We start from the raw sequence: 24480 nt of genomic DNA on the forward strand, positions 1-24480 counted from the left end.
CGTGATGTTTGAGAAAGGGGGCACCATTCACCCAGAGTTTGGCAGAAGCCACTCCTCTTTTGCAATGCCTTGCTCCGACCTATATAGGTCGGAGCAAGGCATTGATGGGCAACCTACCCTTTGTGTATATCAATAGCCTTGGTGACGCGACGAAAAGAAGAAAAGACATCCAGCCAGGTCTAGGCTCTAGGTGTCCTAGAGCGGTCTAGATCCCCGCTCTAGGACACCAACACCAAGACGTCTGCGCCGCCCCCTTCCCGCCCCCGCCACCCTTCAACGGCATTTCGGCAGGTCAAGCGCCTTTAGCATCGGTCATCCCAGGCGACCAGTATCGCCGCAGCTATCTCATCCCTTTCGCCCTTCCCGTCTGTAAAGAAAAGGTTCGCGGTCAAGTGTCTCCCCACCTTCCGCGCTGTCCCTTAATTTTTTTTTACGAAGGACCCTTTAAAGGCTGCACACCGCCACCTCCGAAGAATACCCCCTGAAGAAGGAGCCGAATGGGCTCCGAAACGTCCGGCTAATAAATTCGCTTATTTGGTTGGGGTCACTCTCAAAGTCCTAATTAACTTTCCCAACCAGACGGCTAATTCTGTCGAAACATTTAGCTTCAAACTACTCTATGAAGTGTGTCGAATGCCCGCTACAGCGTTCTCAAAGGGTTTCCGGTTCAGTTTCGATAGGCGTCTATATGTTTATTTTTTGACGTGAAAAACGTCTCTCATTTCGGTCAGCAGTGGTCGATGGTTTCGCTTAAACCGCCCATAACGAAATGCAACGGAAACATGTAACCTCAACTCGTCGCTTATGTCTTTGCAACCGTACTACTCACGCTCCTTACTTTGGCATTGTTGCGCAGAGGAAAGGATGCTCGACCATACGTGCATCCCATGCGCAGATGGCGCCGTCTTGGCGCCACGCGGGACGCGATCTGAGCTAAATCAGAGAGGCGTAGTGGGCGTAGCTCGGCAGTACGTTTGTCGATACGGAGCGGGAGTGATCTCACGTGAGAGAGCTCACTCTGCCACAGCAGGGGTAATCCATCAGGCTCAGTCCTTGGCTCACCAGGAGGAGGAGTAGACTTTAATGAACAGAAAGGAGGAGAGGTCGGCCTGGAGAGCGTGTCTCTAGCCTGCTACTCCTCACTGGGGAAAGGGGAAGTGGGAAATACAGGGAAAGGTAGGTAGAGGGTGATTATGTTATGGTACAATGAGATACTATATACACGTTGTCCAATATGCGGATGCGCACTGTAGACGCAATACACGTAAGAATAATCTTGTCCATACAAAAAGTAATATTGTCCCAAAAAGTTGTTGCGCAAACACATGTCGCACTGACTGCACGTCTCACAGCTTCTAGAGGCGATCGTCTAGACCAGTCTCACTTATAAAGTTCACCAGGAGTTATAATAAAGGCTCACAAGCGTGCATTTAGTTGCAGAAATCTGACGGTTGCTCGGCTATGGCGCCCCCGCGTTTGGTACGTAGTGTCCAGAAATGTCATGGAGAGACTCGGGCGGCAAGAAAGAGGTGCCAATATGCGCCCACCACCTTTGACCACGGCGGGCTCACTACAAATAAGGAGCGAACATGATTGCAGGATTACACCATAGGACCCTCAATTATTTGAAACATAAGAGCGTAAGCTTTATAATGTGTAAACAACTGCCACTTTCGTGTTTGGTTACGTCATTTCTGGACCCGTAGTGAACACACACCATCTGCAACACGCACAAGACGTATCACGTGTCCTGCTGCTGTGTCCCGGACAGAGCCTACGCGATAACTTTTTTTTTACGTTTACTGTTGCCATGGTTGCGGGGTCGGGTGGCGCATGCACCTAAATACTTGCAGTACTCAGTACCGTTCCGGCAAAACCGAGAGAGAGAGAGAGAGAGAGAGAGGAAAGGCAGGGAGGTCAACCAGACGAGCGTCCGGTTTGCTACCCTACACTGGAGGTGAAGGAAAGGGGGAATAAGAAGAAGAAAAGAGGGAAGGGATGACTGTGTGTGCAGTGAAGCACCGTGACACCAAAGTGGAGTTACAAACCCGTCACTAAAGGAGGCTTTTTCCTGCAAGGACATTTACTACGGAGAAGCCAGTTTTGCAAAGCACTCAAGAGTAACAAACATCCACACATATAGCTTTACGACGTTCCGGACATGGATTATGGGAAAAATGTTTCACTCGCTAACTCGCGCATAGGTGTCGAGGCCCACCGATAGTACCACGCCTGAGTGTTATAACCTGGAGAAAAAAAGAAAAAGTGTGCAAACGGGAAGACGTTATGAAAAAGCTGAGTCAGTGGAAGATATACAGAGCGTTTCAAAAAACACGTTCAAATTTTTTAAGAAATGGAGAAGATTCAGTTTTAAGCAATTCCCTCAGGATTGTTTTTACCACAGAGACATACATATTAAGATGACTTCAACATGTAAAATGACATTACTACTTTCATTTGAAATGAAACTGGTAATTAGGCAATATTTTGAAAATTCCGCTAATTACCTGTTTAACCTAAGCAGTATGACGATTGATCGTAACGCGAGATGTCATCCATCGCGTCTTTTGAACAGTCCTTCACCGATTCGAGACATGCAAGAAATTGAAGCTTCTAATTTCTGCCGCTTAATGAACTTCAGGCAATTTCATCCAGTAAATCGAAACTAAGCTTTCGAATAGCGCAACCTTCACGCCTTTAGGAGACAACAATGAATGGCGTGAGTGTTGACGCCTCACCGTCGGATGAGCATGAAGCGAGCGTCTTTATCAAGCCTCGATCGCGCCATCTTTATGTTGGGGATGCATTAAGAAATCGGTGCGCAAGATTATCAAGCATCGGATTTGCCGACGAACTACAGTTTTAAAGCGAATAGCCTTCTTTGCCTCTTTCGCCCGTTTCCGTGGTTGGCGGTGGTCGGTGTTCCGCGGTGGTTGATGGCCTGTGGTCGGGCTTGCGATATAAATGCGCCGAGGAAAAGGGTGCGTGCTTTCGCGCATTGAAGTTGCGGCGAGGGGCGTAGGGGAGGGGAGAGCGTTGTGCATGAGTTCTTGCGCAAAAGAGGAAGGGACGGGAAGGACGGGGAGGCTGGGGCTGTAGCTCCCTCGCTCGCTCTTTCGTTTGGGCTAATCGCTTACGTTGAAAATCATGGTCGATGATTCTTGCGCAATTTTTTACAGTGCAAGCTGTTATGGGCTCAATCCACAGCCGTTTCGGTTGGCGATGTTGTCCACCGCCGCCGCAGGTGTCCGTCCCAGCCAACGGCAGGAATGAGAAAAATAAATATCCACTTTCGGCCGGGACTGAGCCCGGGCGCTCGGCGCGCGAGTCAGCTACCCTACCACTGCGCCACGCCACTGTTTGCTAGCTCCTGCGGAAACATGCCCTATACAGGCGTCCTAGCGCGCGAGGAGTCACGGGATGTGAGATGCGCACCGCGTAGCGTCGGTACGCGCTAACTTTGCATTGTAGTTGCGTTCTATTCCACCAGGTGTCATGACATGCAGTAGCTGCATCGTATCGTGCCACGTGTCAAGGGATGTGACATGTGCGCCGCGTAGTCTCGGTACCTGTGTTTATTCTTCGGCACACGTTGTAGCGCCAACTCGCAAGGTACGAACCATACTGCTGAAGAAGCGAATCGTAGAGCTACTTGCGCGGCCGCAACCAGGGAACGTCGGGCTCAGCAGACCAGTCTGCAGAGAGCTTCACGAGCCGCAGCTCGCCGTCGACGACGGGCGGGACAGTACACAGTTCGTTCCCGTGAGGACGACGCAAGAGACTTCGCCGCGAAGACCGTCTAGTGCGTGTTGCCGAAAATGTGGCCCGTATACTCGGTACTTGCAGTTAGCGTCTTCAAGCAGTTTTACGACTGTCCCCCATGGAGCCGCTTCTCCAGCTTACGCTGTGACCGCTGCATGTTCCGCGGCGCAGGCTTGTCACCTTCTTTGTCAAAACGACTAATCCCCTATTTTCGACCTACGAACACATTATTGATTTTTGCGTCGTAGTCATACTGCTGGTTCATGTAAAAGAAGCGAGAGATGATTAAAAACCAAGACCAAAACAAAACAAACAATTGGAACATAGTTAGAGTTTCCCCATTTCGCTCTCAGTAGGTTTCATATGCTACTGAAACGTTGCCACCTAAACATTCTTCACATCCCCGGCGCCTTACTGGCCCGGCCTGAGTCCAGGTGGTGTAACGGGGTGTGAAGTGTAATTTGTTGCATGGTGCATTTGACGGCGACAAAAGTCCTTGGAATGTGGTGACGTGCATTGCAAGCTCAGTAAGCGACACGTGCACTGCTGCAGTTTCTTAAGTCGAGCGACCTAAATGACCGATCCCCGTGTGGTCTCTACGCGCTCCTTCTTTCTTTTCATCACCCGTTCCCCGAGTAGGGTAGCAAACTGAAAGCGCATTTTGTTGAATCCTTTTGTATATTTTTTTGTTGCGCCTCACTGTGGCGATTCGCAGGAGAAAAGGACAGCACTTCCGGAGCCGTACCAGTATCCTTGCCGTAGCCGTTGGCCGCACCCTTTGAGGGGATTCAGCCTCAACAACAGCATGTATACCAGGGAGGTACGTATACGCGCTTCAAGCGCTACTTTAGTGGACGTTTTAGTGAAAGCCGACCAGCCGTATAGTAGCTCTGCGTCTATGGCGTTCTGCTTCTGTGTGTAAGGCCGCGTGTTCGATTCCCAACCGTGGCAAACTCGTTATGCGGTGACTTGCGGACGGATACGAAAACGTCCGTGTATTGAGGTATTGTTGCACGTTGAAGGAGTTCAAATTTTTATATTTATTTCAGATACTGTCAATCCCAGTGGGATTTTTACAGGTTGGGCATATATTGTATACTCACAAATATCGATAAAAACAGGTTTACATAACTTCAAAAATGATATTTGTAGTCGACGCGAAGCAGATATACACATATGGCAGGAAATAAAACATGAATGATACAGTGAACTTGGCAAAAAGGGGGGAAATTGCATAGGAAAATACAATGCTTATACAGATTTTATCTTATACAACAACGTGAGTGGTGTGTTATTTCCGGCTAACATAATCTAATTATTGCGCAACAGTTCTTCTACAAGGGTTACTAATTTCGGCAACGATGTGTTAGTCGTTATGCAGAGCTCCAGGCTATTCCATTCTCTCTTATTGCAAGAGGAAAGAACGAATATCTAAAACAGTCAGTGCGAAATGCATATTGTTTAAGTGTTAGTGAATGCTTATGGCGGGAAGGTCTGGTGTCAGATAGGGATATATACAACGAACTATTTATTCGTAATGCATTGTGTAGTAATTGGAACAATAATTTTAGTCTTGCTAGTTTGGCGCGGTTTCGCAGAGTAGGAATACAAGCTTATTTTAGCAGTTGGGTAAGGGAATCGCTATTCTTGTATTTGTTAAAGATGAATCTAATTGCCTTTGGCTGCACTCCTTCTAGTTTGTTAATAAGCTGCTGTGTATAAGGAAGCCAAACTATGTTACCATGTTCGAGAACTGGGCGAATAAATGCGTTGTATGATAGCAGTTTAATTTCCGGTGGCGCAGCTGGAAGTCTTCTTCTGAGGAAGAACAGCCGTTTTAAAGCAGATGGTATGACGCTGTTAATATGCGATTCCCATCTTAGGTCATGTGATATGATCAAGCCAAGATATTTATGCTTATGAACTCGGGTGAGTGGTATGTTTTTGATAGTGTATTCTAAGCCCGACCTAGGTTTTTTGCGGTTTATAGACAAGTCGGTCAAATGGCACAAATAACACGGAACTTTTCATTGCGGTTTCACTCGTAATGCTGGTGTAGTTTCGAGGTCGCAACATCCTACACCCCTACAACGGCTATTATACCTTGTAGGGTCTAACCTTGTTCCACAGCAATAATGAACATTATTATTGAGAACCGTTCCTTTTCCTAATGCAAGTGGCAGCGAATAAATCTATAGTGCTAATACTATCTCTGAATATTCTGCGCTACTGTTCTGCCTTACCTCTTTGCGATGAAAGTGAAAGGGCGGACAAAGTCCAACGACAAGCTTGATACACGGGTCACGAGATTAATGCTAAGCATTATCGTATAGCACGCCCTGCACGTGATATCTTTGCATTGCTCGTACTGATAAGACGTGAGAGGTATATCACTACCTACGCGGCGCACTATGGTATCGTGAAGGACGGCAAAGCAATAATTTGTACAGTCATGCCGTAGAATGTACCCGTGACAACCAATGTGACACAGCTCCTTAGAACTTTAATGTCGCAGAACCCCCAAGAAACACAGAAGAGGCATATGAGAAACTATCTTCTCAACTTTCACTCCCCTTTAAGTTCGAGAGGTTCAGGCAAGCACAATTCCCCTTTCTCCATTCCTGGTGCAGGGTAGCAGCCGGGCTCAGACTGGTTAACCTCTCGGCTTTACTCTTATGTTTTTTCCAGATGAGTCAGTTTCCTTTGTACTGATAACTATTAAAAGTTGATAATATTTACTTTACGGACATTTTCGTGTGCTCTGCCCTAAATGTCCTATATATGCCCATAGTAAAAATACGGCTGCTAATTAAGTCTGGAATTTAAATCAGCCTTCTCGTCTTTAACAAAGTCACCATACGCAACTGCGCTGCGTTTTGCAAGCTACCAGTAAGAATTTGGGTCTAGATCATAATGTTTTCTCTTCCATGTGCAACGTCTAGCAACGTTACCGCGTGATCAAGTACAACGATGACCCTGTCATCTTCCTTGTGATTTCAAATGTAAACTCTACACTTGGTAGCCCATACATTTGACCTCTTCGTGCTTTCTTCACATTGGCCAGTGGCACAAAATTGGCCGACGTGAAAATTAGTTTTGAAAAAAAAAAAGTCAGTGCAGGTTAACTACGTTGTGTCCAACATTGGTGCTTGTTTATTACAAACAACAGCCGTTGCCGGCTCGCTCACACATGTAAGTTTTGCGGTGACAGGTACTAAGTGTTCAAATCGACGTTGACGGAAAGCAAGGAAAAAAGATCAGCGCTATGGTCTCTTCCTTACGTTTCCATTTTCTTTCTTGTCCTTTCGTCCATGTCGTTCGAAGCACTTAATACGGTTACCTGGTACCACAAAATAGCTGTCACCACAGAAGAAGAAGTAGAATTTATTGATAGGAAAGACAGAGAGGTCGACCTGAGCTAGTGCGCTCTAGTCTGCTACTCTGCACTGGGGAAGAGGGAAGGGGAGCGAAAGTATTGGGATGGATGATGATGATAAGAGATATATAGTACATTTTTTTGCTTAATACCTGTTACTACGTCGTGCCAGCAAGTTAACGTCAACCCTCGTCAGGTAACTTTCGCTTTGTCCCAGAATGCAACATCATGGCTACTCTTTGGAACAGCCGTGTATAACCGCTGTGACCGCGTTGCGCAGGACTGCCTGTACGTGTGCCAACAGGACCACACGCGTCGCATGTGCGGCTGCGAGAACCGCGACCTGCCCACCACGTCGAACAGGCGGGGCGGCAAAGCATACCCCATCTGTGAAGGTGCGGCGTGGGCACGATCGCCTTTGCGTTTGCCCCGCATCCTCCCTTAATTCCTTCCAAGACGTTGGATGACCTGCTGTTTTTATCGTTGCACTTGTACACTGTACAGTGCGCTTGCTGTAGACCCTTTATTAATTGCTGCATGCACTGAGTATCTCAGTCCCATGTTCTCGCCTTTTCGAAACTGCTGCCGTGTGTGTGTGTGTGTGCGTGTGTGTGTACGGTAACCGACGGTCGCTCAGACACACATACGCTGCCGATGTGGCGCCCTTCTTACAGCGCCCGTCGTCTCTGTCTCCGGAACTTGCAGAGTCGCGGGAGCAGTGCCTCAGGGAAGTGCAAGTCATCATGAACCTGGAGTCGATAGAGAATGTGTGCAGGTGCCACCGGTCATGCGTGTGAGTCGTCGGCAGCGCACGGGAGCCCGCTGCGCGTGGTTCTGTTTCTCATTATGTTCTAGTTCGCTTGAGCCTCGAGCGATTGCGAATAATGCAATTTAGATTACAGGCAGGTAAAACGACAGGATTTAAGAGCCGAGATGCTGGGTACCCTCTGGCTGTCATTTTCGTTGGCGACGGTGACGTCATCATGGTGGAGTTACTGTCGACAAAGTGCCGTATCTTTGAAGTCGATGTCGTCAGACCACGTACCGATTTCATAAGAAAACATAAGTCTGCCACCGACAAAATCTGATATTCAAACTCATGTCCCTGCGGTAATAGTACACTTGGGAGCTCGACGCACACACAGCGACGCGCAGATTTGGCAGTTCGTAATTTGTGCGGCATTTTGCGCCTTACATTGACTCTGCAAGTGGTGGTGTCTGTGCACGTACTTCAGAGGCCGCAATTGGCAGTGATGTAGCAGACGATCGATAAAAGTTGTGTGCGCCGCAAATAAGTTATTCAGATGGGGGTGGTGTCCTTTGTGAAAGCCTTGTGCTGCTGCAGCAAATAATTTCAGAGCCGGATGAACCATTGAAGTCTGCTGATATTTTTATGCGAGAGCGTGAAATGGTCCATCGAGCGCAGAAACCGGCGTCTGTCGTCTGTAGCAGCAAAACGGCAGGTTAATTCCCATTGGCTGCGACGCTACGTCACGAGAGTGCGCTGACGGAGTTGCCATTGGCTGCAATGCCACGTCACGGGTGCGCCTCGACGGAGCAGAGCAGGCGAAATGGAAAACCTGCTGTAGCGCTAGCGCGCCAGGTGTTGAATGAGGGGAGAGGGCATCGCTGCGACGCCACGTCACCCTTGCTCTCGGAAGTCTGTGTTATCCGCGCGTTCCTTGTCCGCGCAAGCTCTGGTGGAAAGAACGAAAGAACAACGACGACAACGTTCAGACTGCTTTTATGGCATGTTTGCTGCCATTGTTGTCAGCTGCGCCGTCATCAAATTGGTAGCCCAGCGGTGGATACGCCAACAACTGGCGACGGCGGCCGAGGTTAAGTGCGCTTGTTCTTAACCGTTGTGCGAGAGTAAAATATAAATTCTTGGTAGCCTGTGTAGGACACCGTATAGTGCAGGGTTCGTGATTGATCTGCACCGAGTAATGTAATCGAATGCGAGATAGAAAATTATCGATCAAGCGTACGGCACCATGCATTTTGCCACAGTCGAGTATGTGGCACAATAAAAAAAAATTAAGAACGTTACGTATGCTGCATTCAATGTTGCCAAAATTTTTTGAAGCATGTCGCTAAAGTGAGACGAAAAAGTCGCCATATTTCTGCAAAATTTTGCTGCAACGCTGCTAAAAGCATTGCTAAATCTTTTGAGTAAACTTTAGGTACACCGTATGCCCATTGAAACATTATTATCTTTAGTAAAGCAATGAACGGTGCCAGTTGGCGGGCGTTCATGATTGTATTGCTCTTAGTTTTACACCGACGGCGTAACGTACATCCACGTCTTTTTCCTTTAGGTTCGTCCATTCATTCTTCTGTCAGTGTAACACTAAGCGCAATGCAATCATGGACACTGCTATACACACTAGCATGGCGTCAATCATTTCCCGAAATGTCTAATCTTTTTCTAGATCCCTTGTGAGAGAGGAATAAACAGTGAATGTACCACCAGTGCATAGTGGGCCTTTAGTTTACTATTACACTTGCATAAAAACGAAAGATGACAGCTGAAGTTCGGCGTTTTCCCCCAGATGAGAGATTCAAAATGCAACATGATTAAAAAGAACACAAGTCCTCTGATTTCCCTAGTGCACAAAGGTATTTGGTCCACATTAAGCCTAAGATTTTCTTAATTCTCGGGGCCTTATAACGTAAAACTATTCCAATATGATTTTATTCCTATCTCGTGACGTCAAATTTGCGAAACCGCCGACGCAAGCATCGGGCGGTGACCCGCAGGGTTGTCTGAAGAGACCAATTAAACGCTCTCCTCATTTATAGGAGGTCACTTTTGTTGGCTTCAAAAACGAATCACATTGCCTACACTGAGCGACTTGTCCTATCTAATTGGCTGACAAGACGCGAGGAGCACGCTCAAGTGGAAAGGAATCTGATGGGGCCGAGTTAGTGCACTGAAAATCGATAACCGGATGAAGAGGGTGGTGCAAGCGTCTGCGATTGGTCCGCTTTCCTTTGCTTAGCTTGCAATGGCTGGTCGAAAATCGTGGCGGCATGCAACGGAAGGTTAAGAATGCTGCTAAAACGAATCCTCAGCAAAGAAGAGTTGGCAGAGCGAGGTCGTAAACGAGCCGAAAGTGCTCGAAAACGTTACACGGCCAGGCAAACAGTTTTATTGTATGCAAACAAACCCATGCTCTCGGCAGGTGCGAGTAGCCAGTGCGCGAGCGATCGGCGGCAGCCATCTTTTATTCCTTTCCGAACGGGGCAGCTTGTGGCTGTTCTGAAAAAAAATTCAGTTTTTTTCGGCATACTAATGCATCTTAACGCTTACGCGTCACTTTGACGCGGTGAGTTTTTGTGGTTTTGTGACCTCGCGTGACAGGCAGGTGAAGTGGGCGCAGCCCTGAAACTTTTGACCAATAGCCGAGGTGTAATGACGAAAAGGCATCGAATCAGAAATAACTATTTTTCTTTTGTTCGGTCCAATCAAGCATGATCCGTATGTACACGTCATATCAGATGGGGAGCTATCGCGGTTTTCGTGACGTCGCGTGACAGGCAGGGGAAGTGGGGGTGGTCCAAAAAAGTTTGCAACCAATCGCGGAGGGCTGATTGCAGAATCGGAACAGAAAAGTTTGGAATAGCTTTACGGTATAGCGCCCCTCGTAGCTACTGAAAGGATAGCAAAATTCCGCAAGACGCACATGGTCGTGTATTAACACGGCAATGACAGTTACGTGACTTTTATGCAAATCAAATATTATACATGCTTCCACCCTGGCGATCTATCGGCACGCTCTACACAGTACTGATTTGTCCAAAATCCATGCAATAAGGAAGCTGTGCGTTCAGGCTGGCGTAAACGAGCCCAGCCACTCGTATGTAAGCGCCTTTTTACAGTATATCGATCGTGTTATTTACCTGCTGTGTTCTAAGTCAGACAACAAAATTAGTAAATGTCCACCAGTCAAACACATTCAGTAAATCATGTTAAGACCCATTTAAATAAGTTTTGTAAAGAATAAAAAGAAAACAAAGCACGCATTTTGTGAGCACACTGAATCTTGTGAAGGCAACCACTGCTTCACCATGGCCATGGAGCTTAGCGTCATACAGCCACTTTGGACCCGTCACATTTAGCTTTTGAATACTAAACGGCGTTCTACAGGGGTATTTTCGAAGCAACTTTCCTTACTTTGAAGTCGCTAAAATTAAAATTTGGCGAAATTGTCGTCAGTTGTCCTGCTACGTCGTTCAAAAATTTTTTGTCGCTGAACAGACAAGAAAGTTGCTAAATCTAGCGACAATATTGCTAAAATGGCAACACTGACTGTATCAGAGATGCAGCCGCAGGGGGTACGTGAAATGTCCTGTGCATGCTGCAGAGGGTGCATGGGCACTAGGGTATAAATGACGTAATAAAGCATGTACACTGCATTTATTCACACATTGGAAAGCTTACGTGCCTAACTTAGGTCACATCTGGTGGCGGTCTTATTGCCTAATTTTGCAATCGAGCTCACTCCCTATTCGTCGTGAGCCCGTTTGTTCAGGACAGGCTTAGTGAAAATAGATGACCCTTCTACTGGTGGCGCCAAGTGGACCCTAGGCCGCTCGAGCCCGAAGATGGTTGGGGCTGCTTCACTTGCTTCAATCTCCCTATGGAGACGGACCCGTTCCGCCGTGTTCCTAGGAATAGGATATTCCCCTATCTTGCTGCTCGAGCCTCTTCACGCAATTTCCGGACTGTGGAGTTGGCGCGTCCGTCACGAACGCCGAGGCAAAGGGAGAAAAGCAAGCCGGGATCGACGGGGGCCGTAACGACGAGACTGAGACGCAGATGTGTACCGAGGTGGACTGATTTATTGGTGACACGGCCTGTTTTATAAACGGGGCCGATCGTGCGACTGATTACTTAGCACCCCATGAGGACGAGCGAAGCTGGTTCCGAAGCCGAAACCCACTAAACGCACTACATCACACGGTCCCTACGTGTCGAACACAGGGGCGCCACAGCCGAGTAGGCTGGAAACGGCTGCAAGAAATTGTGCACTTCTAGGCGTTACGAATCCTCATGAGCACCAGCTCGAGTTTGATTAATTATATCTTCTATGGCATAGTGAGTTCTCTCAAACGCGGCCACTCCTGCTCGGATGGTGTGATGATGTGCGCGAACACGCCGTGGCCTGATCATCAAGGACACTGGCGAGTCTACAGTGCCGCTCGAGCTTTGCGTGCAATGAAAACGACGACGTGCCGCGTGGGTGTCGCGCGAGCGCGCCGAAAGAAAAAAACTGGGCCGCGCTTAATCACTACAACAAGCTCGGCATTTTCCGTCGTACATGTTCAAGGAGAGATAATAAAACGTTCGCCCAGATAGCTTTACTCCATGCTAGTTTACTAGTGTTCTTGTTTAACGTTTGAGCACGCGAGGGGCCTGCTAAATGGCCTCTGATCACGATCGATTCAAGCAGACAGAGCTGATGGCTTATACACATAAAATTGAAATAAAAAAGAAATCACCGGTGATCACAGCACGACCTAACACGAAATTTGAGCGCAGCTCTATAGGCGTCTGCATTTCGCGATATGTTGTTCGGCGCGGACAATCGCTCTCGTGCGGCACATTGGAAACGGGGCGAAGTGTGGCGCGACCGCCTCGCTAATCAGGAGACGGCGAGGGGCTGCGCGTGGGTGACGTGTGGGCGCAATTCACAGCAGTCGTCGCACACAGACCTGAGTTCATACAGCGCTTTGTGTCCATAAAGACGATGCGCGCTACTCTGGTGCCATCTCGTAGCCATCGCCTCCGCAGAGCCCGTCTTGCGCGGCACTGCGATTTTCTTCTCACGCGTTTGCCATACCACCTCCTCAGTTTTCCTCTTCGCTCTCTCTTCGCTGTCGCCATCTTTCGTAACCCGCTGCGCTCCGCGTTTGCTCCTTGATCCGTCGCTGTGCTCATTCGTTCAGTTACTTTACAATAACAGTAAAGGGGAAGAGAAATGCAGCCATAATGGAAGCACAGAGCGCTATGGGGATACAATACGTACGAGGTGCTCCGGGATATGTGGAAAGGTGTAATGGTTCCAGGACTTACTTTTGGAAGTGCGGTTGTTTGCTTTAAATCGGGGGTACAATCAGGACTCGATGGGGACCAAAAATCAGTGGGACGCCTCGTATTGGGCCCTCACGGGAAGACTACAAATGAAGCTGTGCAGAGTGATATGGGCTGGATTAGTTTTGAAGTGAGGGAAGCTCGCAGTAAAATTGACTATGAAGAATGACTGAGGAGTATAGAAAAAAGTAAATGGGCTGGGAGAGTATTGAGGTACCTGTACAGGGAAAAACATTGATTCACAGTGGAGAAAAAAACAAACAAACTAGGAAGCTTACCAACAAGTATGCGGCCTGTAGGCTGGGCAACACAGCAACAAGAACCTGAAGCGGAAAGTCAGAGAGGCTGAAATAATCTCGTGGGTGGCGGCAGTGGAAAAGAAACCTCTCATGAGTAACTACTTAAGAGGAAAAAACGAAATCAGGAAAGAAACAATTTATGATAACTCAAAGGGAAGCTCATTACGTTTCGAAGCGAGATCGGGATGCCTTAGAACACGCACCTATAAAGCGAGATATAAGAAGGAAGAAGCATGCGCTTGCTGCGGTAAAGCTAGGGAAACGATGGAGCACGTTTTCTTAGAATGTGAAGACGTCTGCCTAGCGGTCGATTTAGGCACCACTGGCCTCCTTGAACCCCTTGGGTTCAGCGAGAGCAATGGAAAAGTAAACATGTCCGCAATAGGGATTAGTAAGAGGCGATGGGAGGATTGGTGAAAGAAACGCAGGCAAACGACAAAAAACGGGACAAAAGCACAGTTCGCAATAGGGGTTCTGAAAATTTGGTTATGGGAGTTCATAGTATTTTCTTTTTCTTTTTTAACCTAGGCAGGACATTAGGCAGTATAATAGCAAGAGCTTGGTGGCACAACCCACGGCCCCGTTCCAAAGGGGGCGCTCATAACATCCATCCATCCATCCATCCATCCATCCATCCATCCATCCATCCATCCATCCATCCATCCATCCATCCATCCATCCATCCATCCGTCCGTCCGTCCATCCATCCATCCATCCATCCATCCATCCATCCGTCCGTACATCCATCCATCCATCCATCCATCCATCCATCCATCCATCCATCCATCCATCCATCCATCCATCCATCCATCCATCCATCCGTCCCTCCGTCCGTCCGTCCATCTCTCGTACTAGTCTGCAACTACACCGACCACCGCAAGCGGAAGTCCGCGAGGCGAAGCCGGATTACAGGAGACGGGCATCATGCGGTGAAAGTAGCATCAGGGGACGCGTGAGAGTCGAGCATACCCACAATATAAAATGTGGTCGTTCTGTTTGTTAATTTGCAGCTGGCTTTGCTTATTTCGGGATTCGCATTATTACCTCGCGTGCTAATAAAATGGCTCACGAGCCAACTCATTACAGATGGACGAACGTACTGCCGAGCTGTACACGCCTCTCTGAACGCAGCGCGCGAGGCTAAATTTAGCTCTGATTGCGTGATATACGGCGGGGCAATGGCGCCACCAGCGTACGCGACACCATGCATGATCCAGTAATCGCTTTCTCCCTCCACACATCGATACCAAAGCGAGGCACGTGGGCAGTACAGTTGCAAATATATGAGCAATAATAGTAAAACTTGTTTCCGTTACATGCGGTTTTAGTAAGCGACTCCCTCTGACCAATTTTAAAGACGTTTCACGTAAAAAAAAAAAATATCTGCCTAACAAGCCTTCGTGCAACGTGCTTGGAAGTGTTATGTACGGCTTGCCATCATTTTTTTTTCTTTCAGAAACCTAGATTACCACAGAGAGGTCTCACGAACTGCACTGCCAGAGGTGAGTGTCGGGGCCTGAGGAGGGATGTCGAGAAAGCCATGTTATAAATGTAGTTTCTTTTTTTTCTCTCTCTTTTGTTCACGTATTCTCAGTCTTTCATGGCTGGATCGGATGGCACGAAAAGGTAAGCATAACTGTCGACATAAATTTATCTTGAAAGAGCACGGAGGGATTTTCTGCAGCACACAAGGTTGACGAGCAATTAGCAAACGTCAAAGAAGCTCGTACGAAAGCGCTTGCACATAGCGGAAAATGTGCTAATACCACCGTACCGTCGCTGAGCAGATAGGAGCCTTCAGAGACACCGCATGCTAAAAGTATATGCCTACTTATTAATTATAAATGCTGGAATAGTGAAATTTCTGAATTGAATTCAAATGCAAATATTCGAGAAAAACGACGTCCGTATCGAATATCTAATACCCTCAAATTTTTTTAAACAACATGAAGTATGAAGTTTGCGAGTTAGCTTGGTAAAAAAAGGGCTTCTATGCTGTATTTTTCGCGTGTTCGTGATACGGCGCGCAATTAGCCTACTTTCGGTAATCTGGAGCAATATGACCGGAATAAAACTAAGGGGAACAGCATGTCACGAAATGCATGTACCATGTTTTGATCATTGAAGGCGAGAATTGGGAAACTTCAGCATCGCACATTTCTTTTACTGGCCAAATAATTCAGCTCGCAAAATCGTATCTAGGCTGCCTGCAACGCCGGCCTTTTTTAATGAGTGACTGGAAATCATTGAGGATGGAGGAGTTATTTGCCCGTCGCTTTTATTCATAAATCTGGTGCCTCTTCGTTGAAACCGCAGCTCTTCTGGAGTAGAATTGTTGGAAGCACTGCTCACATTTACAGTTACTTCTCTCTTCCCATAGGTTCAAATAACTGTTATTATCCCTTACAGTCGAATGAAATGAATATTCGACAGTTTGGAATAGGGACTTCTGGAATCGAATGCGAATCGAATGGCAGAAACTATTTGATTCGTATTCAAGATTTAGAGGTCTCGCACACCCCTTTTGATAATGGATTCAACTGCATTACAAGCTAGCGCCATAGTAACCATATAACGCGGGAAAAATGGTGCTGCAGGGCTACTGCCAGTGAACTCACATATTTAAAACAAACGCATTATTCAGGCAAGTTTAGTGGAAATCCGCTACTTCGAGGAGGTCTCATGCACACACACACAAAAAGGCTGCCATCCACCTGACCTTGCAGAGCGCTACAAGGAGCCCGTTTAGGCGTGGTTGTGGTTGAAGAAAATTTTAAGGTTCAGTTCAACAACCTGCAGCATTGGGCTAATTGGCAATTAATTGCTGCTATTTTATTATTGTTATTATTGTTGCTATTATTTGCGTAGAGATAAACCCAGGACAGAGAAAACACGGTCACACAGGAGCATTTTCCTCACGTCTATACCGATTTGACGCATAAGGTAAAACGTATTATCCGGGATCTTTGTTTCTGAGTCCGCTTTTTTTCGGCAGCTGAAAGAGCGCTTGCGCAAAGCTCTCGACACTAAGCCTAGGACACTAAACTTCTGCATTCTTCGCTCGTGAACCAAAAAAATTAGAAGCTTTGGCGCTAGGTTGCGAACAGATGAGAGTACTTACGTAGCAGACTTGACGTGGTTAAGTATATTCTGGAAACCACGATGTGATTACGATGCGCGTCGTAGTGCGGGGACTGCGCATTAATTTTGACCACCGGGGGTTCCTTAACGTCAACCGAAATCTAAGCGTACGGGCGTTTTTGTATTTCGTCGCCAGAAAAAAAGAAAATGTGACCGCCGCGACCGGAATCATAGCCGAGACCTAAAGCTAAGCAGCGCAACATCTATAGCAACTAAACTACCGCGGCGGGGTATGACGTAGTGCTCCTGTCGACATTTGTAAACTTGCTTGAACACGGGCGTCGTTCTTCTTCCAACAGGGCCTTGGCTCGCATTAGGATATACTTCACGAGAGACACCTACCTCAAGGTCACGTCCGTGCCGAAGTACGACGTGAGTGCTCGACGTGCTGCGATTTTCCGTGGAGTCGCAGTTCACATTCTTTTTGTTTTTTTTTTGTTGTGGAAAGAGAACTACGTTAAGGTGCTTCAGTGTCGCTACAGTTACGCGTGAAGGTCTTGCTCGCAGAAACATCCAGAAGAATACATACGCCAGGCGCTTTATTAACCAGTACGGCCAAATGGTTGTGGACGTCCCAGTCCCGCGCGGGCAGTCACAATGTTTCTATTGACAATGCGTAACCAAGCATGCAAAGGCCTAGAAGAGCTTTCTGCTGCGCTAGTTGTTGTATAGGATTGACGTTCATGTTTTTTGCACAACACACGAAGACTGACTGACACTTTCTCTTCTAGTTCTATTGTTGTGATTTGGGGCGCAAAAAGACCAACGTAACTGAATAGGATGTGCAGTTCATACTGTCCATCAATCGCAACTGAGAGGATCATACACTAAACAAATATACGTAAGTATGATGACTCGTATGATAACAAGGCCCGTTCCATCGGGGACGGAACGGGCCTTGTTGAAAGAGGCACAAAATAGGAATAATTATTTGACATTTATTGCTAAATTAGGTGATTGCGCACAACAAAGCGGTCACGTTTGCCGCGAGGGCGCGCTTCGTAAGCCGGAGAAAGCGCATAAGTGAAATACGAGTGGCGACGCAGTGGTGAAGTTCCCGCACCACGTAGGCGTTGTGACATCATGCTTTTCTTTCGACAGTGGCTACTCAGGTACAGTTAGGCGTTTAACGATAAAGAAGGCCTACATTTCCTTCTGCACAAAAGAAGTGCTTAACCTGACAAAGTTCACCAATATTTCCTGCACGGCAACGTGAAAAATTTCGAGACGATACTTCTGAATTCGTTGAGTCACATACTAACGCCCGGTCATGCGGACGCTATGGCGAGAAATACAGCAAAATGCAAAGTCCGCCCCGTATTTTATCAAGTAATAGCCGAACTTTTCCCGTCAAATGAACGAAGATAGAGATTTGTAGTTCGCAGTCTTAGCTAACGCAGTGTTGCTTTTTAGCGCTCCTCCACGTTATACAGCGATGATGCTCAACCACGACTGTATAGGTGCCCGTGTGGCTGCAAAATGTTTAAATTCATATAAGACAGATGATCACAGGATGACATAGAATAAAAAAGGATCAAGAGTGGTCGAAAAAAAATGCGAAAAGTTGGAGTTAGTGTTTCGACAAAGGAGACTTGTCAGGGTTCTGATTGGAAGACCCATTATAATGGTCCAATCAGGGCCCTGATAGGAAGACCCATTAGAAAGGTCCAATCAGGGTCCTGATAGGAAGCTCAATTAGAAAGGTCCAATCAGGGTCCCGATTAGAAAGACACATTAGAAAGACACGTCTTCGTCAGGATGTTGACGAATTCCAGTCAGCTCCTTGAGACCGTTAACCTAAGCCTGAAACATCTCTTGATCGACCGTTATTGGCCACTGCGGGATGTACCAAGTCTCTTTCGTCTTTGTGCTGCATTCCATCGGCGTCTGTGTCCCCGGGCGAACGCAGGGAGCTCGAGTGGTGAGCAGCTTTGGCGGTATCAACGGCATGTACCTGGGCGTGTCCTTCTTCGTTCTCTTCGGAATGTTCGAGACCCTGGTGCGGGCCGTACGGCTGCTCTGGCGGAGGCCTTCTGGCACCTCGCGTCGCCGCCCGTGGGGACACCGAGGAGGCCGACATCCAGACGAGAAACATGGGGTGAGCGAACGAGATGCCCGGTGAAGGAGAATCGGGTGGGACGTGATGACGAATTAAATGCGAACATTGTGCACGGGGTTCTGATGACATGCGTGCTAGACTCGAATACCACCGACCATTTGATCGTGTTTGGATTAATCGGCCAGTGATATCTCGCACGGCGTGAGACGGGAGTTGAAAACACGAATGCGAGTTGTCCACGTTGTTATCCATCGATAATTAATGCAACAAGCCACTTGTGCAGTTTATGCACAAAGCAGGTCTGCACACGCTAATTTAACGACTTGTGCCATGTGACAACAACAACAACAACAACAACAACAACAACAACAACAACAACAACAACAACAACAACAACAACAACAACAACAACAACAACAACAACAACAACAACAACAGCAACAACAAAAATGGTGATCTATTGCATTGTTCGAAATAGGACGTCTTCAACGTCGCTGTGTGCGACATTTCCTAAATGGAGGCGCTCTCGCACAGGTACAAGGGATCTCGCTCCTCACCGGTGTAACCAAGGAAAGGACAGCGTTCGACAACTATCAAGCCCTGCCAACCAAGTTCCGTGGGGGTGACTTCCGCTCCCGTATTCCTTTGCCCCGCTTCCGGGACGGTCACCTCCAGCAAAATCGATGGGAGAACCGGGATCACGTGACGGGGTTCCTATCCGGACAACGCGAACAGCAACATCATCCCGCCTTCATGCCGCTGGCCGTGCTGCCCGTCCTGCTGGCTGGAACACGGCGGCAGTACGCCGAGGAGCGTGGTCTTCATAATTGAGACGCTCGAAACCCTGTTCGTCTGGCTTTTTCGTTTGGTTTGAATTGCACGTGAAACTACTATAGAGTACGATCGCAAACGCGCATAAAGAATGTTTTTCAATTCGATGCTGAGCTTCGCTGCTTTAGGGTACAAACCAGAAACGACGCCAATGAAACGTCCAGTGTCAAAAAAATATGTTCGTCATCACCAATAACGAGATCGCCTACGAAAACTAATCCTGAGACATAAGTCATGCTAGGCCATGGCTGGGATGATGTAAAGATTTTGTTACAATTCTTTCCCTTAACCACTTCCTCAGTGGTTATCGCGTATGCGTTTATGCGTTGTCTACCAGGTTCGGTGGCCACAAGCGGCTAAGGAAATAATATAATAGAGTGAAAGAAATTGTTACATTATAACAAGCAAACCAGCAAAAACAAGCAAGCAAGCAAGCAAAAAAAAAAGAAGGAAAAGGATTCTGCTGTTGCAAATTCACCTTGCTCCTATGTTGACACGACTTCTGGAATGCCATACGCTTCAGTGTTAGGACATAAAGGTTTTATTTGTTTGTTTGTGCTAATAATTGGACCGAACTGGTAATTTCCATTATTAGGCTCTGCGTGGATGATTGCGTCATTTATAGATGGACTCGTGAAGCGAATGATATTGATGCCTTACACGCGATCTGACAATGTGGTTTCAGAGTGTGAAAAAAAACAGAGAAAAAAAAAGAAGAATGAAGAATGTGTCAATGTAAGTCAGTGTTGCTTCACTACTTTCACAAGGAAACGCAAACCTTTCCATTCTTGTTATATAGCCTGTCTTGTAGCCGCTCCACCACGTGGAACGTTTTAAATACCTTGGTGTGTGACTCTTCTTGCCTATCTTAGTTACTAGTAAGCACGTAGGTTACATAACTGGTAAAGAGTGGTTTGTTAAATTTCATCAAGAATCATTAAAAATATGTCCCAGCTAGATCCTAAAGAAGCTCTGTACATCGCCAATGGGCGGTAGATTGTCGATCATGCCCGTGCGATGTTGGAGCCTCACGGTAGCCAAACGGTCACCTGCACACGCTGCAGCAGATGCAAAACCGTGCGGCGCGCTTTGACAGTTGTAACTAATGGTATAACTAACATTGAGAGTGAAGTAGGTTCGATAGCTCTTCAGCAACAAAGAAAATATTTGTGTTTAATTTTTTTGTTGTTGCAATTTTAATAATGAAGCTGTAAACATAAAAGTTCCTCAATCATGAGCCCGTAGTGTACAGGGTGTCCCAGCTAAATGTAATCAACGTTTTAAAAACGACGGAGTGCGCTAGGGCGCTGAAATCAACTCAGTGGTGTTGGTTTAATCAGCGGTATTGTTCTCGTTTTGCAAAGTCAATTAATTAGTAAAAACTAATTGCCTAAGATTTTAAATATTGGCTTTATTAAGAAAGCGCCAATGCGAATATTGCGAATCACATTTAAAAATGGCCGACTGAAGTTTTTGCAACTAAGTGCCATTGATGGAGCTTCTCGCACTTACCTTCAAGGAAAGCTCGCGGAATACAAAAAGAAGCGCGTGATATATGACGTCACTATTTCAGCGCTCCTAGACGACCGATCAAGAAACGAAATCTGCTCGTCTCTGGAGCGCTGTCCGGGACAGGCTTACATTTCAAGTGGCCGCAAGATGCGCGCCTTCAACTCTCGCTCGTAAGATGTGATCGCGAACGAATAGAAGAAGATGACAATCGCGTTGTCATTCTCAATTGAACAGTTCTGCGGTTAACATTCAAGCCATTCAAGCCCGAGATTGTGTGTTCGGGCTGCATTCCACGAGTGGAGCGAATGATTTGTATAATGTCACGGGTCACTTCGAAGCGCGACACACCTTCGTCGCCGCCGCTCACTCTGTGCGCCCAATAGCGACGTTGCACGCCAGCGGGTCTAGAAAACAGGTATGCAAACAACAAATAGACCTATAATGAGCAGAACGAGAACAAGGTAAACGCGAGAGCCAACGTTTCGACAAGGGGACTTGTCTTTCTCGAGGCGACATAAGCTTTCTTTGGCACTGTATATATGGGTAGGATTCTTCTAAAGGGAGAGCGGTAAGGCGGGTCTGTGCGGCAACGACCGAATGTGTGTTAGCGGCGAGGATGTAGAATTGAAAATAGAGGGGTGCTATTCACACGGCCGGTGACACGGCCGTGTGAAGAGGCCTGGACGACACCGGGGTGGGGGGGGGGGGATTATCTGCTTCCCTGGAGGTCAACGAGCTATCGTCTCTCTGTAAGAGTTAATAAAAGGAGCGGTGGAAAATGGTGCTCGTAAAAAAATTACTAAAATGAAAAAAGAATATATATATAAGAAGAAAACCATAACCATGAACGTTCACCGACTAGCCCCCTTCATTGCTTTACTAAAGGGAAGAAAGAAGACAAGAACTGTCCGCGTACAAATGAACATCGCATTTAGCAGGGCGTCCTGCAGCAAAGGTGACAGGGCAGTGACGAAGGCGTTGGCTGTGCAACTTACGCCACCGATGTGCTTTCATCGCGGCGGTTCATGATAGCGATAAGCAGACGCAGCGCCAGCACACCCAGCTAAATGCTATGTTCGCTTGTGCGTGGAACGCTTGGAAGCAGTGCAATGACGACGCGCAAGTGGGCATGTCACGTGGTGCTCTTTGGTAGTTCGCGGGCATCGGCAGTAAGCTGAAAAACACTAATGCTTAATAGATAGAAATACAGAAACTGTTTATTCGGACGTTTTGCAAACCGCTCTGCAACTTTCTAATTGCAATTTATTCCCTAGCTTCGCTATTTCAGAAACTGGTTAATTAATCTTGACTAAGTATCTAATTAAGGGAGGTACAAGATATAGTATGACGCAGTACATACAAAAGTTAGCAACATGCATTTGGTTGCGTCGTCTTAGGGAGCATCGGCATATTTTTAAACAATGACTAAAGTTAGCCAAAACACCCCATTTTAAAGAACGCTTTGCCCAGGGTCCATTGCACCTGTTCTCGTGGAGGAGGGTTTTTGTGGACATTTTTTCTCAGAGGCGTGTTTATTTGTATACGTATCTGTGAAGCAAAACAACAGGATGTGAATAAATGTGATTGCTTGCTATATACGCGCCGTTTCCATTGAACGTTTCTTATTCTACCGAACAATAAGCTGGAACATGTTCCAGCTTCCTGTGAAATATTTTACCATTGTATACTCGGGAAACAGCTGCGGCATAAGGTGCCAGTAAACGACCTCCGTCCACATCCTTTATGTGCTAACTTGGTTTTATAGTTCTTCCACTAGCTCTCACTCTGGATTTCCACAACTCCTGCTTTTAAGGCCGCAATTGGTTTTATCGCCGGTTTTATTCTCTTTCTCCCTGCTCGCATAAATCGTGCTGTACCGTGCGCTTCTAGAAGAAGCACCTAGATTATTTTTCTTCATGGTGAAATGACTTCAAACTCTCTTGAACATGGTAAGAACTAAAAGAGATGCTTCATGTGATGCGTCCGGAACACATTCATTGGGAAAAAAAAGTTTTGTTAGGTCTACGAATGAAACTACTTGCGCTGCCCTGCAGTGACGAGATTGAAGGAACCCTGTAAAGCTCTAGGATGCCATTGGTCCCTTGAAGACTCGAGTTCTAGGATGACGGGCTGAAGATTGCACATTGCCGCTTTCATGCTGCAGATGCGCATCACACTTCTAGCTATAGACGGAAAGTTTTAATTCTTCCGAGGAGGGGGTAGAGGGCCTGCTGGGGCCCGATCAGCTTTGTGAACGTCATATATATATATATATATATATATATATATATATATATATATATATATATATATATATATATATATATATATATATATATATATATATATATATATATATATATATATATATATATATATATATATATAGTATGTACAAGAACTCATAGTAGGAGACAGTTCAATCTCACAACCTGATTCATATTGCACCACCAAGAATGTGGCACCTCTCGGTAGTGTAATCTTCCTTCGTTTAATTGTCTTATATTTCGCTATCAATACTGCTTCGCCTTTCCGGCGAAACCGCAGACTCTTTTTCTTCCTCTGTTTTTTCTTTAACTGTGCGTCCGACTATAAGCGCTGCTGCGCATGGCTGCTATTGATTCTGATTTCGAGTGAATACGGCTTGGCCTCATTTCGGTTACTGAGTGAATTTTATATATTTATGACCTCTGCATGCAAGTGGCGATGTTTCCATTCTTAATAAAGGTTGCAAATTATTAGGAGAGCTTCTTTTTTCATGAGTCGCTGGCATTGCTTACTGGAAAGACAAGCAAAGAAGAGTGTAACGCGATAGTATTCAAAGATCCCTGACTGCTTCTCACGTTTACCGGCAGCTGCAGCTTGAGTAACCGTAATGTCTTCCTGGAAACGCTGGCGGCGAACGCTATGCACGAAGGTGAGCTTTCTGGTTCTTTTTTTGTTTTTGCTCCACCCCCACGGCGCGCGCCACCGCTGCCGCGGTTGGGCGGAGGTGAGCGCCATCCAAAACGCCTCCTAATGGTTAGTGTTGTCGCACAGCTTGAAGAAGATAAGTAATAAAGTAGATGTTAAGGTTGTTTTTTCTCCTCCGGAAAAATTATCACTGCTCCGCAGGCGTGTGAATGCTCATGCCACATGAAGAAATATTTGCACCACTAACCGTGGGAGGAGCATTGGAGGCTGCGCACTGGGTGTGATTTACACGATTCTCCTGCGGAAAGAAATGCGACGGCCAAACGGGCAGACGCCTAAATGAGAGATTTGAAAGAGCATTTTTATAATCTCCATACTGCCGTTAAAGGTCATCTTGGCACCCACTGCAGAGACTGCCCTTGCGTCCCTGAATTGGAAAAATGCGTTGTAATCTCCAGACACCGCGAACAGCTTACCCGTGAAATCATAG

At 46.7% G+C, this 24480-nt stretch overlaps 1 protein-coding gene across 1 annotated transcript in view; it reads left to right on the forward strand.

Moving 5' to 3' along the window:
- Positions 1 to 21739, forward strand: part of LOC142579613 (acid-sensing ion channel 3-like) — a 57316-nt gene extending 35577 nt beyond the window's left edge. The window contains exons 6-13 of the mRNA XM_075690003.1: positions 4478 to 4582; positions 7419 to 7533; positions 7844 to 7931; positions 14991 to 15036; positions 15129 to 15160; positions 16975 to 17047; positions 18585 to 18773; positions 19269 to 21739. Coding sequence (XP_075546118.1) covers positions 4478 to 4582; positions 7419 to 7533; positions 7844 to 7931; positions 14991 to 15036; positions 15129 to 15160; positions 16975 to 17047; positions 18585 to 18773; positions 19269 to 19565 — 945 coding nt within the window. The 3' untranslated portion in view covers positions 19566 to 21739. The remainder of the gene's footprint in view (positions 1 to 4477; positions 4583 to 7418; positions 7534 to 7843; positions 7932 to 14990; positions 15037 to 15128; positions 15161 to 16974; positions 17048 to 18584; positions 18774 to 19268) is intronic.
- The last annotated feature ends 2741 nt before the right edge of the window (positions 21740 to 24480 follow it).

The sequence above is a fragment of the Dermacentor variabilis genome, chromosome 4 (genome assembly GCF_050947875.1).
Source record: "Dermacentor variabilis isolate Ectoservices chromosome 4, ASM5094787v1, whole genome shotgun sequence".
NCBI classification, from domain to species: domain Eukaryota; kingdom Metazoa; phylum Arthropoda; class Arachnida; order Ixodida; family Ixodidae; genus Dermacentor; species Dermacentor variabilis.